General features: G+C 38.4%; 1 protein-coding gene across 1 annotated transcript in view; it reads left to right on the top strand.

The window, feature by feature from the left end:
* The window catches only part of LOC125226931 (laminin subunit alpha-2-like), a 162,876-nt gene extending 146,453 nt beyond the window's left edge, over positions 1-16,423 (top strand). The window contains exons 4-8 of the mRNA XM_048131112.1: positions 13,033-13,155; positions 13,585-13,719; positions 14,894-15,055; positions 15,928-16,052; positions 16,387-16,423. Of these exons, the coding sequence (XP_047987069.1) occupies positions 13,033-13,155; positions 13,585-13,719; positions 14,894-15,055; positions 15,928-16,052; positions 16,387-16,423 (582 nt within the window). The remainder of the gene's footprint in view (positions 1-13,032; positions 13,156-13,584; positions 13,720-14,893; positions 15,056-15,927; positions 16,053-16,386) is intronic.
* The last annotated feature ends 508 nt before the right edge of the window (positions 16,424-16,931 follow it).

Here is a 16,931-nt window from a genome sequence, read left to right as displayed (position 1 = left end):
GTTGTTACTTTAATGGTCCAGGTTTCGGACGCGTATAAAAAGATCGAGAAAACTAGGGTCCGCATAAGTCTGATCTTTGTTTTGCGGTTGATGCTTCTATTCTCCCATATCTTCTCGAGTCGAGTCGAGTCGAGTATGTATGTAAATATATAAAATAAAAGAAGAAACTGACTGACTAACTGACATATCAACGCGCAGCCGAAACCGCTGGTCCTAGAAATTCCGAATTTGGCACGTAGCTTCCTTATAAGGTGTAGAGAAGCACGAAGAAAGGATTTTTCAAAATTCACATCCTGTGGTGTATGTGTATCTATAGATATATATGTCATGTATCATCCATGTATTGAGTAGTCTGTAAGTTGAGTTTGAACAATAAACACATGTAATCGAGCTCCGTATTTTATTGTTATTCCGCCAACCGTACATGGCGACCCTTGGCCAGTCGCCACGCGCCGCGCGTGTTTGCCTAATAAGTCAGTGATCAGACCAAATATGTGCGTCGCGAGTGATTCGAAACCGAGACTGTTTGCGGCCTTACTAGAACAGACAGTATTCCAGCCGATAATTTGCATAATCGCAGTACAACCGTTAGCAGGAAAAGTTTTAGTGTCTAATAACACCAGTGCAACGAAAATTCCAAATGGGTTCTTCAACTTCCACTGAGAAAAAAGAAGAAGTGATAATCGCTCAAACTGCAGCAGGGGGCAGCAACAATGTCGACTTGCAACAATTGAAATTTCATGCCTTCACCACCAACATCATCCTAGCCATTATATTATTCATTGTTTTGCTGACGTTACTTTACGGAATATATAAAATATACCATAAGTGCCACAAGAAGTGGATTCAACGAGAAATCAACCATCACGTCATGTTCAGAAGATCGTTTAGAAGGGATAAGCGGCCAGCAGACGACGACGTCTAGTGCAGGAGGAAATGCAGGAGCAGTGTTAAACAACGGTGTCGTAATAGTGAGTGTTAAATTCACGTAAGAAAAAAAAACAGTGTGCTACATAGTGCAATGTGTCCTAGTTATAGTATGTAATGGTGGAAGAACTTTCTAGTGTCTTCGACAGTTTAAAAAAAACTTAAAGACAATACACAAAAATTAGCAAAAATTAAAAGAACTCCTAATGTGTTGCAAAATACCTTGTTAAAAGCTACTCAATTGTATACACAATACCTAAAGTGTTCAGAGACATTAGATGCAGATATATCAAAAAATCTTATTAAGGGTAGTGACATAATTCCTATTAAAGAAATTTGTATTCGAATAGAAAACTTGTACGTACAGTTACAAGAATTTTGTACGGCACAGGGCATTGAAAGCAAAAACACCATGGAAAAGTTTAACCTTAAAACGGCGGTGTCTTTATTGCCTGAAATAACGAGCGATGAAGACAGCGTCAAGAAATTGATTGACGCCATAGAATTGTACAGTGACATGATTGACTCGGACAGTCAACCGAATTTAATAAAATTTATTTTAAAAACTAGGTTGACAGAAAGCGCAAAATTACGCCTATCATCTTCTTATACGTCCTGTAAAAACCTGATAGACGACCTAAAATTGCATTTATTAACAAAAAAATGCCCTACCGCGCTTCACGCTCAACTAATTCAAGAAAAACAAGGCACTAGCACTATCGATGAGTATGGTAAAAGATTAGAAAAACTTTTCGTAGACTTAACGATATCGCAGGCCGACGGTGACAAAAAAGCATTCGACGTGTTAAAACCGATTAATGAAAAATTAGCAATCAGAAATTTCACTGACGGCCTGAGATCACGTAACTTAAGCATTATATTAACAGCGCGTGACTACAAATCCTTAAAGGACGTCATAAGAGCTGCTAAAGACGAAGAAATTTCTTCAAGGGAGCAGCAGTCGCAAGAGGAGATGTTTACGGGATCCCGAGGAAGACCCTCAGGTGAGTATAACACCCGTCCATTTACAGGCCGAGGCAGGAACACATGGTACAACCAAAGTAGTAGGGGTCAACACGCCTACTCACACGCAACTCGAAATAATTCGACTGCGACTTATAGTACGGGCAGCCGCGGGCGCCCGCTCTATCGAGGACACATGCACCGGGGTAATCGTTACTCGCGTAGCATGTATCGAGGTAATTACAACTACAACCGCCCGAGTGTAAATTACATTGAAAACCAAAATTTACCCAATTCAAGCGAGACTACAAATAATCCGGCAACACAGGAAAATGAATCAGAGTTTTTTCGTGCATAACATATTTTCATGTGATAGTAGTGACTACATAGAATTACCCGTCAATGACGTAACATGTTCTTGGCTATTAGATACGGGCTCATCATTATGCGCTATAAGCCTTGAAACTGTAATTGAGCTTAGCATTCCGATTACTAAAAGTAGCATTCCCGTAAATGGCCTCGGGGGACGTCTCGATACCGAAGGATATGTTTACATTAGCTTCATTATAAATGGTGCGGAATTTGAACACAAGTTTCACGTCATAAAAGATTGGCCGTGTTGGACGAATGCATTGATAGGTAGAGATTTTTTAAAAAAATATTATTGCTTCATAGATTATTACGACGATATGTTCTCATTATTTAACCATGACTTAAATAAGATTATTACGTTACCAATATGTACAAGACAACCGGATGACAATGATAACTTATTCATACCGCCGCGATGCGAAAAAATAATATTTATAAGGACAAATTTCGAAGAAGATTGTATAGTAACTCCGAAACAAATAGGTAAAGGGATTTTCATTGCAGGAAGTATTAGTCCGCCTATTAATGGGAAAATTCCCATACAAATACTTAACACCCGGGAAGATGGCGTGACCTTAACGAACTTAAATCCGGAATTGACTACTTTAAACAACTACAATATTTGTAACTTTGAAAAATGCGACAATATAGACAGTGAACGTGTTCGAAAAATGCTGTCGTTTTTAAATTTGTCTCATTTAAATACAGAGGAAAGACGCTCAATACAAAATATTTGCGCAAAATACTCTGACGTATTCCATTTACCAGGAGATAAGTTGTCGACCACAAACATTTATCAACCTAATATTACACTGAAACCAGACTCCGTTCCTGTTTATGTGAAACCCTATCGGTTGCCACAAATTCATAGGGATGAAATAGATAAAAAAATTAAAGAAATGTTGGCAGACGACATTATCGAACCATCCAATAGTGAGTGGTCTAGCCCAGTTCTCCTAGTTCCAAAAAAATCTAACTCTGACGTAAAAAAATGGCGATTAGTTATAGATTTTAGAAAACTAAACAATCAGATCGTTGATGACAAATTTCCGCTTCCTAATATAACGGACATTTTAGACTCTCTTTCAGGAGCGATGTATTTCTCACATCTTGACCTAAGCCAAGGTTATTATCAATTAAATTTAGATCCAAATAGTAGAAAACTAACAGCATTCACTACACACTCAGGGCATTACCAGCTAACTAGATTACCCCAAGGTCTGAAAACAAGCCCTTATTGTTTTTCCAGGGCCATGACAATTGCAATGGCGGGTTTGCATCATGAAAAGTGTCTTGTGTATCTTGATGACCTAATTTGTTACGGCCGAAACCTACAAACCCACAGTAAAAATCTTATAGATATAATATTATCTCGACTTAGGCAAGTTAATCTAAAATTAAATCCTAATAAATGCAACTTTTTAAAGAAAGAATTATTATATTTAGGGCATATAGTGTCATCAGACGGTGTCAAACCTGATCTAGAAAAAACAAAAGCTATTGATAACTATTCAACTCCAGAAAATATAGATGACGTTCGTAGATTTGTTGCATTCGCAAACTACTACAGAAAATTCATACCCTCTTTTGCAGAAATTACTTTACCATTAACAAAACTATGCCGGAAAAATGTACCATTTGTTTGGAAAAATGACTGCAATGCAGCCTTTAATGAAATAAAAAAAAAATTAGCAAATCCACCCATACTTCAATACCCAAACTTTGACGAAAATAACACATTTATTTTGAAAACTGATGCTAGTGGTTATGCGTTGGGTGCGATTCTGAGTAACGGCGATAATAGACCCGTAGCTTATGCCAGTCGCACTCTGAATAAAGCGGAAATCAACTACTCTACTATAGATAAAGAACTTTTGGCGATTATCTGGTCAATAAAATACTTTAGACCATACCTGTATGGTAAGAAATTTAAAATCGAAACAGATCACAAACCACTAATATATTTATTTAATATGTCTAATCCAAATAGTCGCCAAATGAAATTCCGTTTAGTACTGGAAGAGTACGATTTTGACGTCGAATATGTCAAAGGGACAAACAATGTCGCAGCCGATGCATTATCTCGTATAAGAATCAGTAGTGACGAATTAAAAGCAATGCATGAAAACATCATAGCAGTTCTAACTAGGGCTCAACGAAGGAAACATGAAAATATGTTACAACCACAAAATAAATCTCCTGACAGTCAAGTAGTTATAACACCCCAACCCCGAGTGGTAGACATGTTAAAAGTACCAAATAATTACACAGAACTCTTGCTAAATCTACATGACAAAGATGGCTACCTAATGATTCTCCGACAATTTTTTAGCCGATTATTGATTCGCCGACAACGATTCGCCGAATGCCATTTAGCCGAATAATCAAACTATCGCTGTCACTTTTGGTCGAATAACGTTACGTAGAATCTTGATTCGCATACAGTTCAGTTCGCTTCTGTGCAAATTATCCGAACTATTATTGGACATTTTACATTTAGCAAAGTAATATTTTCGTTTAGGCCACGTTTAGTCGAATAACGTTTCATTTTTATACATTGTTAAAATATTTTCGAATGATTGACTTATCGCTGTTGTAAAAAAATTACGCACTTATAGACGATTTTTTTTCTTACATACATACAGGCCCATAAAGGGGTAGGTAGAGCACATGAACTACTAAGTTTCAGTGCCACTCTTGGCAAAAAAGGGTTAAAGAAATCCAGATTGTGACATTGCAGTGACAGTGCCACAATTTAACCCATACCCCACAGTCCTACGACACCCACGGGAAAAACGTGGGGGGGGGGGGGTCTTGAACAATGTATAATGTGAAATTCTTTTCGTTGCGGTAATAATTTACATGCACTGGCAACATTATGTTCTTTAAAAAAATTGGTGAGTTGAAAACAACAATACATAATTTACTAAAATTAATCCTTAGAATCATTAGAACATGATGATTAATATAAATAAATAAATTAAATAAATGTGAATTACTCTTACAAACGATCTAACAACTAGATTTTTGAATCCGCAGAACACTTTTTACCCAAGTTCCAGGCTCCAGCCAACTCACCAAAAAAAAATACCAAATGATCACTCGACCTATTGTGTTTCGACCAATTTTGTGTCGGCCAATTTTTACAATTACTAAATGATTGTTCGTCGAAAAGTAAATCGGCGTATCAAATTTCTGCCTACTGACTCCGTTTACGAACGAATATTATGCGAAATGAGAATCTTCCAATCGTTATTCGGCCAAAACAGACGTCGGCGAATCGTTGTCGGCGTACCGAAAATCGGCGTATTTTATTTCGGAATATCAATCGGGCACCGACAAAGATATCAATAATTTGCAACATTATGTCACAAAAGAGAGCGAAGACTTCGCATTTTTGGAAACGAAGTCTATAATTTACGTCAAACCATCATCCCGATCGTATTGCGCACGAGCTGCCTTTGCGAGGGCGTTGAGTTTGTTTTGTACAAATATAAATGTAAATAACTTGTATGTTATAAAGAATGACAATAATAAAGAAAAAGTAGAAGAGTTAACGCGTGCCATTAATAAATTACCAACGTGGACCGGCCCACGGTTACATATTTTAAGAGGAATAAAAAGGATTACCGATACAGACACAATCCGTGTCATACTAAATGACTACCACATGCTGCCAACTAGTGGCCATGCTGGCATTAGGCGCATGTTAAACAATATTAAAAGACTGTATTTCTGGAACGGCATGGAAAAAGATGTCATAAATTTCGTGAAAAAGTGCGATTCATGTCAGAGACAGAAACACAGTAAGTATATACGAGAACCAATGTCAATAACTGACACAGGTAAGTCAGCTTTTAGTAGAATATTTTTAGATTTAGTTGGCCCGTTAATTAAGGATGACAATGGTTATAATTATATATTAACATTACAGTGCGACCTCACAAAGTATGTCGAAGCCTATCCCCTAACAACTAAAGAAACGGTGGCGGTTGCTACTGCATTTGTAAACAACTTCATTCTACGCTACGGCATACCTAGTGAGATCGTTATTTACCGATCGAGGGACGGAATTTATTTCAGCTACCATGCAAGAAGTGTGCAAACTCTTAAAAATTACACACTTAACCTCAACCGCTTATCATCATCAAACTATAGGTGCGTTAGAAAATAGTCATAAAAATCTAATTTCCTTTTTACGTATTCAAACAAACAACGCGCCCCAAAATTGGAGTACATGGTTACCTTATTGGTCTTTTGCTTTCAATACCACTGTACACAGTGAAACTAAATATAGCCCATTTGAACTTGTTTTTGGCAAATTATGTAGTATACCGACACATCTAACAGATACTTTAGACCCATTATATAACCATAACGATTACCCATGCGAATTAAAATATAGGATTCAAAAGTCGCAATTAGATGCTAAGACAAATCTTTGTAAAAGTAAAGAGGTAAGAAAATACAGATACGACACTGATGTAAACACTGTAAAATATGCAGAAGGCGATTTAATTTTGGTAAAAAATGAAGCTCGCGCCAATAAATTGGACCCTTTATATTTAGGCCCATATAAGGTAGTTAAGGATATACAACCAAATGTAATCATTTTAGATAATAAAAATAAGCAAAATATATTGCACAAAAATAGGACTAAGCCATATGTTTCCTAAAAAAAAAAAAACACTCTCTATTATGTATTTTTTTTTTAAATGAAGAGGGGGCGTGTGGTGTATGTGTATCTATAGATATATATGTCATGTATCATCCATGTATTGAGTAGTCTGTAAGTTGAGTTTGAACAATAAACACATGTAATCGAGCTCCGTATTTTATTGTTATTCCGCCAACCGTACAATCCTAAGGGGGTGAAATGGGAGTCCAAAGTTCAACGTTTGAATAAAATTAGTTTTAGTACGCTTGCGAAGCCGCGGGAAAAAGCTAGTATATATCGTTGTCTGAGTACCCACAACACAAGCCTTCTTGAGTGGGACTCAGTCAATCTGTGTAAGAATGTCCTATAATATTTATTTATTTATTTAGTACAAACTTTTGCCCGCGGCTTCGTACGCGTTAGAAAGAGACAAAAAGTAGCCTATGTCACTCTCTATCCCTTCAACTATCTCCACTTAAAAAATCACGTCAATTCGTCGCTCCGTTTGGCCGTGAAAGACGGACAAACAAACAGACACACACACTTTCCCATTTATAATATTAGTATGGATACATACCTATGGTCGATGAAAGAATTCAATTGCTATAGTTATGTAAGTCCCTATTACACAGTATTTTCGATTACCAGACCTTTCTACACCTATCTTTGTGATAAGTACTTACTCGAATGCGTAATCCGATGAGTTGAGTAGGTACTTTCAGTAGCACTCAAAAAACGGTGAGTCATGAGATTATGAATGGTGAATCATGGCATGTTACATAGCTGCAACATGCCATGATTACATATTAATTAGTTACCAAGTTCTAAAATAAGTTAAATAAAACTTGGTTAAGAAAATCAATTAGTGTATTTTGCTATTTTGTTGATTTTATAAAGACTTGTACGTCTTTAAACCCGTCTTCCCCTTAACCCGACGCCATACATGCCCCGTCCCGCCACTTACTATTTTGATTGGCTACTGAATCGATTATTCAAATACCTGCCTTGTCCACATTCATCTCCATTGTTCCTGCTACAATGTAGAGTACGGTGCATTAGGGTAATTCCAAATATTCCAGTTGAGGATGTTGCGTATTCTGGAAGATATCAGGGAAAAGGCGGCTATCGCTTTCTTTCGTCGTTAATTTCTAGGAAGACAGTTATTTTTAAAGTTGTTTTACGAGTATGTTGGTGGCTGATCGGAGAATCGGTTTTTGAATTTGGAAAAACTCATCGGTTCGAAGCGAGTTCACACTTCGAACCTGCGCCATCTGGGTTGGAAATTCCGCTCTCTTAGCGCTAAGCGCGCTTTCTTTGGCAGAACCAGTAGTTTTTTTAATGATAGCAGCAAACGAGTAGACGATCCTTCAGATGGGAAGCAGTCATCGACAGCAGTCATGGACATAAGCACATCAGGTGGCGTAGCCGAATGGCATTTCTGCGACGCGAAATGAAACAAAACGCTGCTAAAGGTAGTCTGGCTCTGTCGCGCCAATACGCAAGAGCGATAGAGATAGATATCTACGAGCGTTTCGTTTCGTGAGCGTTTCGTGAGCGTTTGTGCCATTCGGCTATGTACCCAGAGGAGCCGCCTAAGCGTTGCCGATCTTTGAGAACCCTATATACCTGCTTATTTTTTTAATACTACGTCGGTGGTAAACAAGCATACGGTCCGCCTGATGGAAAGCGGTCACCGTCATCTATGGACGCCTGCTCCTTGAAAAATCCCATGTCATAGTCGAGAAGCACATAATAGTGCACCTAGCGCATACTTGTTACTTTACTACCCGATTAAAATAACTAGCTTGTATTCGTCTCGGTAACAAGTCTCGCGACACAAGATGCTAGATTTGCAATTAGGCTTAACGTGTCGAGTTTATTATGCATCTGATTGCACTGGCGTCTTGGGTAGCCTTTTGAGGCACAATTTTATACAGTAAAGACCTTTTGCTAGCAGGGCATTCTGCCGTCCTATCACTAAAACCCATCTAACCCACAAATGATAGTTTTGAGATATGGGCAAAAAACATAAAAACCCATATCTCTAGGAAATGTGTCGATTTAGTCCAGATTTCTTTTATTATTAAATTAAAACTAAATTCACGCTAACATTATTTAAAATCAATTTAATTAAATATTGTTTAATTTATTAGAAATTCGCCATTTTGTGTTTAAGTTATGCAAATAATTCCTAAAATATGTATGATTTTACTGTTAAAACACGGTTAAGTATACTTTAGCCGTTTTTTAGGATTGAATAATACATAAAACATGGCTTGATAACGGCAAAGTAAATTTACGTGTTTATAATAATCGTAACTGAGCATTGCATAATAATCTAAAAACATGGCTTAATAACCGCAAAGACACTAAACAATTTTATACTATCGTATATGCTCTAAAAAAATGCTGTAACCGTTTTTAAGCTATGCAATGACTACTAACATCGAAATAATTTGTATGCATTCCTAATCTAAAAGCCCGCTATATGACAAACCAGTGTAGCGGTAACTCGCTACCCGCTTCGCTCCGCTCATGACACTTAAACCGCCGGCTGGGCGCGCAGTCACAAAGCAGCGGCGCATACGTCACACGCCCCGCGCGCCGCGCGCATCACCCGCCGTCGCCACGGGGGCCGGATCGACGGGCCCCGCCACTTGCTCTCGGACCGCGTTCATATGCACCCGCGCGCTTGGTTTATATGGCTGCCGCTTACGCAAAAATCGAAATTGTAACGTTTAGTTTTATTTTTATTTAAATTTTAATATAATTTGAAGTTAACGTTGCTTTGCTTATTTATCGCTTCAACGACATCGTCCCTGCTTCGCAACAAAAGCTACGTGTAGTGACCTACCCGGTTTCTACAGCAGCGACGATTACTAGGTTTTAGCATTGTCATTCTTTTTAAAAGGAGTTTATCATTTTAGCAATGTCCCGTTTACCTGCAGTACCTGCACTAAGTTTCAAGAGCAATTCAATTTGTTAAATGAATAAAAGACAACTGTATGATATTGTAACCATTTATTTGCATGCATAAAAAACCTCGTTATAAGTTATGTTACAAATTAACATATTTAAACTTAATATAATATTCTAACATTAGTGAAAACTAACATAACATTAATATGAAACAATAAAATTCGCTTTTTACATTGCAACAAATCAATTTGCTATACCGACACGGCGAAAGGTGTCGCTCTTGGATATCCAAAGTTATTCGTATTATTACTATAATACACTATTAAAATAATGTTTTTATTACCGAGTTATATAAGGTTAAAAACGGTTGACATTGGCAGTTCTTACAAAAAGAAACACGGATTTCATTTATTATTCGCCAAGCAAGTGAAAATAGCAATCTTTATTTATTTTATACTTCAAAAATTCAAAATACATTTAGGATTGTTTGACATAATAATTTTCTCTCTTTCCGCTTGATTCCGTTCTTCTTAAAATTTATTTTTCTTTTTTTGTGCGTTTGGTTTTCGACAGTTGTATTATTAATATTAAGAGTGTAGTGCTCTATATCGACGGTGGTTCTACATCGATAAATGGTTATATGTACTTATGTGTAGGTCAGTCCTCCTTTTCTGTATGTAAAACTTCTGGATTTGAAGGGTCTGAATGAATTGGTACAGCAGAATACTTATATATCATACATCTTTTTTTTTCTTTAAACTAGAATCAATATAGAGATCTTTGTTAACAATTTCTGGTAAAATCAGGTGCATCATTGCTTAAAATTGTATTAACTAGGTTAAATTTAAGTCTGTTTCTCTGTTGTTTGTATGAATTGGAGCGGATAAATCAAGATAAAGCTTCATTTTGGATGATACATATGTTGTCATTTTACAATTTTTACATGCTAGGTATAGAGTTCTTCTTCTTTCGAGTCATCACTTATAGTTTCAATGCGTCTGCGACGGAATAGTCAAAAACCTTCTTTCCTTATATCAAGATGAGAAGCATTTTACGAATGATTAAAGAAGTAAACGTTGTTCGATTTTGTTACAACGAAGGATAAACCCAAATTCGATGATCGTCAGCAACGGTTTTAGCTTGGACCAGTAAAAGGGAGTTTTAAAATTGATGTATTTTCGTCAGCATTGAAAATTAAAGCAGAAACGTTCGACGTGGCTAAGTTAGGCAAAGAATTCTGAGGTATCAATCTCAAAAATTCTTGAAACAATACACAACGATAGAATGTTCCTTGGTAAAGATCGAACTTACTGCTGGTGTGATGACTTGTGGTCGGTTTTTCGGTATACATTTTATTCGCAGATCTCTGTTAACGTTTGTATCCTGAAGTTCGTAACAAGCCTAAAAGAAATAACATTAATTAATTTAATTTTTGACTGCATTATTAAATCAACTTGACGGTGATATAATGTTGCGCAAGTAATCCATACCTACATAGGTACTAAACATTGTAAGGTAAATCAATGCTTACAAAATGTATGTGGCTATGGCAATGCCTACATAGCAATAGGATGGTACAATGTAATTTCTTGACTTTTTTGTTAACGCTTTATTTGTACACAATAGTTTTAACTGGGCTCTTGATCGAATAACTTCTGAGTTAGGTATTTACTTGTCGCGGCAAACGTGTGATAATACGTTAGCAAAACGCAAGTTGTGCTTGAAAAAAACCTTAAAAAAAAGATATTTAACACTTACCTGGTCTTCGGTTTCTTAACATTTTAAGGAGAAAATGTTCATTCACCGGCCACTACAGCCTTCGCACAACCTTCTGCGCGCGAGCCGCTCGGCCGACTGTCGGACTGGCGCAATAACTTTGGAAGGTATACTTTTACAACTAGCGGGGTTTTAGCGTAGCTTTGCTGGTTTGTCCTGTTTCAGTGTGGCATTATGAATATTTTTTAGTAATAAATTCACCGTAAAGCGCAGTAACTAGGTTTTAGTGATGTATTTGTAACCGAAATTACAATGAAAGTCTTTAAATACACGGTTAAAGGACTGGCATTGCCGACATACCAACAAGCAAATGAAAATTCTTTCGATTTGAGAATTTTAGGGATTTGGGAATTAATTAGTGGTAATAAAAGGACAGCTCAGGTGAAATATCGCGTAGGTGTCATCTCTAAAATCGATGTTTTATTTCTAAAATGGATACATACTTAGAATACTATAGTTATAGTAGCGCCTAAATAAATATAACTGATAAAAAGCAAAATAGTCCGACACAGATTTTATTAATTAATCTATGTTGAAAAATCATAGCATTCATAGCTCTTGTTTCAAAAATCACGAAAGACAGTCGAGTTCGTTTGTACGATGAAATTGGTGAGTCGCATTTACAGAAAGTGCGAAAATGACACACTGACGCGATAGGCCATACCACGCGACCACGCTTGCCCGCCTGGTGTCTGTTAAACTGTCGATTTTTTTTTTTATTATAAATGGGCTTACTCTTGACCACAGACTAGCCAAAGGCAAAGACGTGGCCTACGATGGAGTGAGCTCGCCCAGAAGATGCCGATATTCGTCAATTAAACACGTACCTTTCTCTCAAACACTCAAATATTGTCCCAGCGATTAGCTCTCATGCGCTAAAGAGCCGAACACGATACGTGTGTTCGTCTGTTTGTTCACTGCCCGTGTCTGAACGGTTGCTTAATTGATGGTTGAGCTTTTGGTCTTTGAGGAGTTTTAAGATTAAATAAGTGAACTGATATTTGAGGTGTTTTTAAATAACGTTCGTAAAAGGGGTGGTAAAATAGACTAATAAATAACATAGGTATGTAATAACAGCAACACTCTTAGCTAACCATCGCTAGACATGCCCTTGTAATAACGATTACAAATGTACAGTTAACAGTATTGCCGATGGTAGGTATATCATGGCTTTGATAACTACCTAAGCTGTCGCTAGTTTTGGTTTACTTAGTTCAGATGTAGTACGAAAAGTTTTTACTTCGTATTTTTCCGGAAACGTTCGTATTTGTAATGCTAGAAATTACACACAATTATACACTGCAGTATTAGAAGAATGATTTTGTATACCATTACAATCCGTACGCTACTCATACTCAAATTGTTCCGCAAACACGATTTTTGTTTTCAATGTCTAAAAATTTTGTCTTTTTTTCCAGGAGATGGAGCTAGTCCACGTCATCATCAAGTCGGGGCCGTCGCCCCGGCCTCTAGCCTGGTCCCTGGAGGTCTCCTCATCTGATAACGAGGACTGGAAGATGATCAGCGCGTTTGGAGACAAGGTGAGGATATTTATGAGGAAGTGCAAGACAAAATTTAAATATAATGCAGACATCAATCGCAATGAAAAAATCAACAGTGATCGACTCTGGCGAACATGGGACTCGAACCCACACCTTTGGATTGCCGGTCCAATGCGTTACCAGTTACCAATTCCACCATTCGGGTTTTTTTTATGAAATAGTCAGCAAACGAGCCGCCTGGTGGGAAGCAGTCATCGCCGCCCATGGACATAAGCAACATCAGAGGAGCCTATGCGTTGCCGACCTTTGAGAACTCTAAATACTCCTTCTTGAAGAACCCCATATCATAGCGCAAGGGAAACACCTCAGAAGGTAGCTCATTCCACAACTTGCGCGTTATGGGCAAAAACGAGCCAGAGGCCCGTTTTTCTTGTTTGCCACTGCTCATTATTTATTTATGTTTTGCAGGAGCACTGTAGAAAACTGTGGGATCTCCGTCCTGAAAGGAGGCGACGGAAAGTTAGAGCAGCCAAGAATCGCAGAGCAGACAAACCCACGTGCTCGACACAGTTCACCAGCCCAAGACCTTTGGAGAACGGAGAGGTAGGTGCAAAGAATATAAAAGGATTTTTCCCTTAAAAAGGTAACCTGGAATCTCATAAATAACATCCGAAAATTGCGGGTCACAACTAGATGTAACTAGCTCTGAACCGAGAGAAGTGGCGTACTGGAAGAGAGGCCTTTGTTCATGATGGTGATATAATAAACGTTCTCGTTTTGATGTACCTTGGAGGAAAGCTACAACGGGTCTTGGAGGAAAGCTACAACGGGTCTGGTCCATCAACCACGCGTGCGTTTGGGCGCATAGACTGAAATCGTTATCCTGAGCAATGACGACGTTAGAAAAGTTAGAGCTTTTTGAAACACGTGCGTTTTTCGGAGCCTTGTCCAAATATATATCCACATCTAAATCGATTTCCAAAAAGCACCCAAACATTTTATTCCAAGAACAGTTTTTTATTTAGCTAAGTTGTCAGTCTGTTTGTCAGGCGGTAAACAAGGCTGCCGTTTTTAGAAACACGTGCCGTCTGCTGAGTTACGTTGTTTACGCCACGTCATGTCATAGGTGCCGCGAGGGTGCCATTGATGTAAGAAAGTCAGAAACAGAAAGTCTGTTTAGTAACATATTTACATTTGGTGTCTATTTCATAGTAAATCGGCAAGGTATTTTCAATATTTTACTAAGTACACCAAAGTTTCGTACACACAGAAATGTAAGACTATGTTGCACATTTATAGAGGGTTGCAGGCCAAGTATATATAAATACGGATTGGCATACCGTTTCCTGATTGAAAATTATTGAGAAATTCGTTCAGAAAAAAAAATCAATTTGCGTTTATTTTTCCAATTATTTATTTCCAAACTGAAATTTGCTCATTTTTTTTTCTTAGAGGTAACACTTTACCCGCTTAATTGTTTTTTTATGGCTGAATATCAAAAATTTCTGTCTCAATTGGCAGTAAAGAAAAAAAAAGTTTTAGTGAAAAGCGCCTAACCATTCAGATATAGCAAAATACTAAGAAATGTTCAATTGATACCACTGGACGGTGGTGGTAAATCATGATTCATGATGCATGCAACTGCGTCGAAATATCGGGAGCTCAGCAAAAATCAAAACGATAATCGCGGTCTATATCCCGGTCAACATAAGTCCAATGAAAATAACCGTGAATCATTCAAAACTCTTAATGAAATGATTGTAACTTTTACTTCCAGATGCACATCAGAGTTCAAGAGGTCCCAGCGCGTCGCGTGCGCATCTCCTTTCGCGCCGCGCAATCTGCCGCCCCCTCGCAGTACTACACTGTTCGCGCGCTCGCTCTAGTCGCGCGCTGTCTCTGTCACTCCCATGCCAGACATTGCCACGTTGACAGAAGCGTAAGTCACATACTTCTTTCCCGCTACCCGGAATTCTCGCAGCAAAACAAAATACTGTCGCTATTACCTTTCAAGAGTTGCCTTGAGCGTCGCGTGCGCATCTCCTTTCGCGCCGCGCAATCTGCCGCCCCCTCGCAGTACTACACTGTGCGCGCACTCGCTCTTGTCGCGCGCTGCGCTGTCTCTGTCACTCCCATGCTAGGCATTGCCACGTTGACAGAAGTGTGAGTCATATTACTTAATAAGTTCTTTTCTAATACAAGCCACAGTGGCCAGAATTCTCGAGGCAAAACCAAATACTGTCACAAGTCACAATCTTTCAAGAGTTAGTAGGGCCATTTCTTTTTTCAAAAGTTGTCCACCCCACTTTTTTTTGGATTTGGAAATTTTTAGATGATTTCCAGTGTTTCCACTCAGAATCGCGAGCTCTTTCAATTTTAATAGGAGAAAAAAAGTGTCCCAAGGTTTTTTCCCATTCCGTTACCATATTTTCATACATTTTGTACGGCGGTAACGGAATGGATAGTTCGAAAAAATGTATGAAAATCTTGGATTTTTTTTCTCCTATCAGGATCGAAAGACCTGGCGATTCTGAGTAATAATCGCGTAAAAAAATACCCATGTTATAAAAAAGTGGGGTGGACAACTTTGAAAAAAAAAATGGCCCAAAAACATTATGAATCGATATCGATACCTAGTCTTTTTGTTTTTTTGGTGAACAACCCGGGCTTTGCCTGTAGAATTTCAAACGTTTGCCGTTTGTGAGGGCGCATTGGAGTGAAGAAATTTCACCCCGGTGTGGATGAATTGAATAGGTGACTGCCACTGGTCCTTCCTGCAAAACAACCTAAAACGTACCTTACCTATTTCAGGGTGCAAAATGTAAATGTCTCCACGACACCTGTGGTCCCCACTGCACAGAATCTTGTGAACAGACTCCTGAATGTTCCTGTGGGGAGCGGGGGGCGTGTCAGTTTGACGACACGGGCGCCATCTTGTGTGTTAACTGCACGGTAAGTTGCTGATTTTCTACATTTTAGACTATATTACTCCTTAAATAGAAGATCATTCTTACATAAAGAGGCTTGGAAAAGAACTTACAAACTATATATGTACAACCAGCCTCTAAATATGAAATAACCTCTGTTTAGTATATCCGTGTTGGCGGTGCTCAACATCAGGCTCTTTAACAGTTTGCCTCCTTCCGGAGTCCTTACTGATGCTGAGAACTCCTTGAGTCAAAGTCATGGGGTTCCATTATAACTTGTTAATATTGTGTATAACAAGTCAACCAAAAGTTTTAAGTTTGATTTTGGTTTTTTTTTTTTCAGGAGAATCGCGCAGGTCCTCTTTGTGATCGCTGTTTAACTGGCTACTACAATGCAGTTCCCGATGGTCCCTGTCTACCTTGCGAGTGTGATCCTGATGGATCTGATGGTAAGGACGGTGACTTCTCATTAGCTTCATATTTTGGTGTATAAAAGCCAAAGGTAACAACATAAAAGCTATAAGACAGCAAAAGTGGTACTCCGCCGCGCCTCCTGGGGCCGCGTCTTACGTCTTTCCTATACTAAATGTACTGAGGAGACGTTTTTTGAATTACATTCAGGCGGCGCGGCGGAGTTGCGGCGCGCGCCGCAACTCCGCCGCAACTCATGAGTGTGGATGGTCCCTAAGATTATCACAGATGTACGATGTACTCTACGTATGGGAAATGCAATCCTGCCGGACTCAATGACTAGACTGTGTCACTAAATTTAAAACCCAGGCTGGATATCCATAGATACCGCTTTTAATTTATACTCATAAAAGCAGCAGAGTATTTGTTAACTATAGAGATCGGACAATTGGGCGTCATTCGTTTTCGGATTAATGA

This window comes from Leguminivora glycinivorella, chromosome 6 (assembly GCF_023078275.1).
Source record: "Leguminivora glycinivorella isolate SPB_JAAS2020 chromosome 6, LegGlyc_1.1, whole genome shotgun sequence".
Taxonomy (NCBI): Eukaryota; Metazoa; Arthropoda; class Insecta; order Lepidoptera; family Tortricidae; genus Leguminivora; species Leguminivora glycinivorella.
The sequence above is the reverse complement of the archived record's forward strand: the minus strand, read 5'-3'. Positions and strand labels throughout refer to the sequence as shown.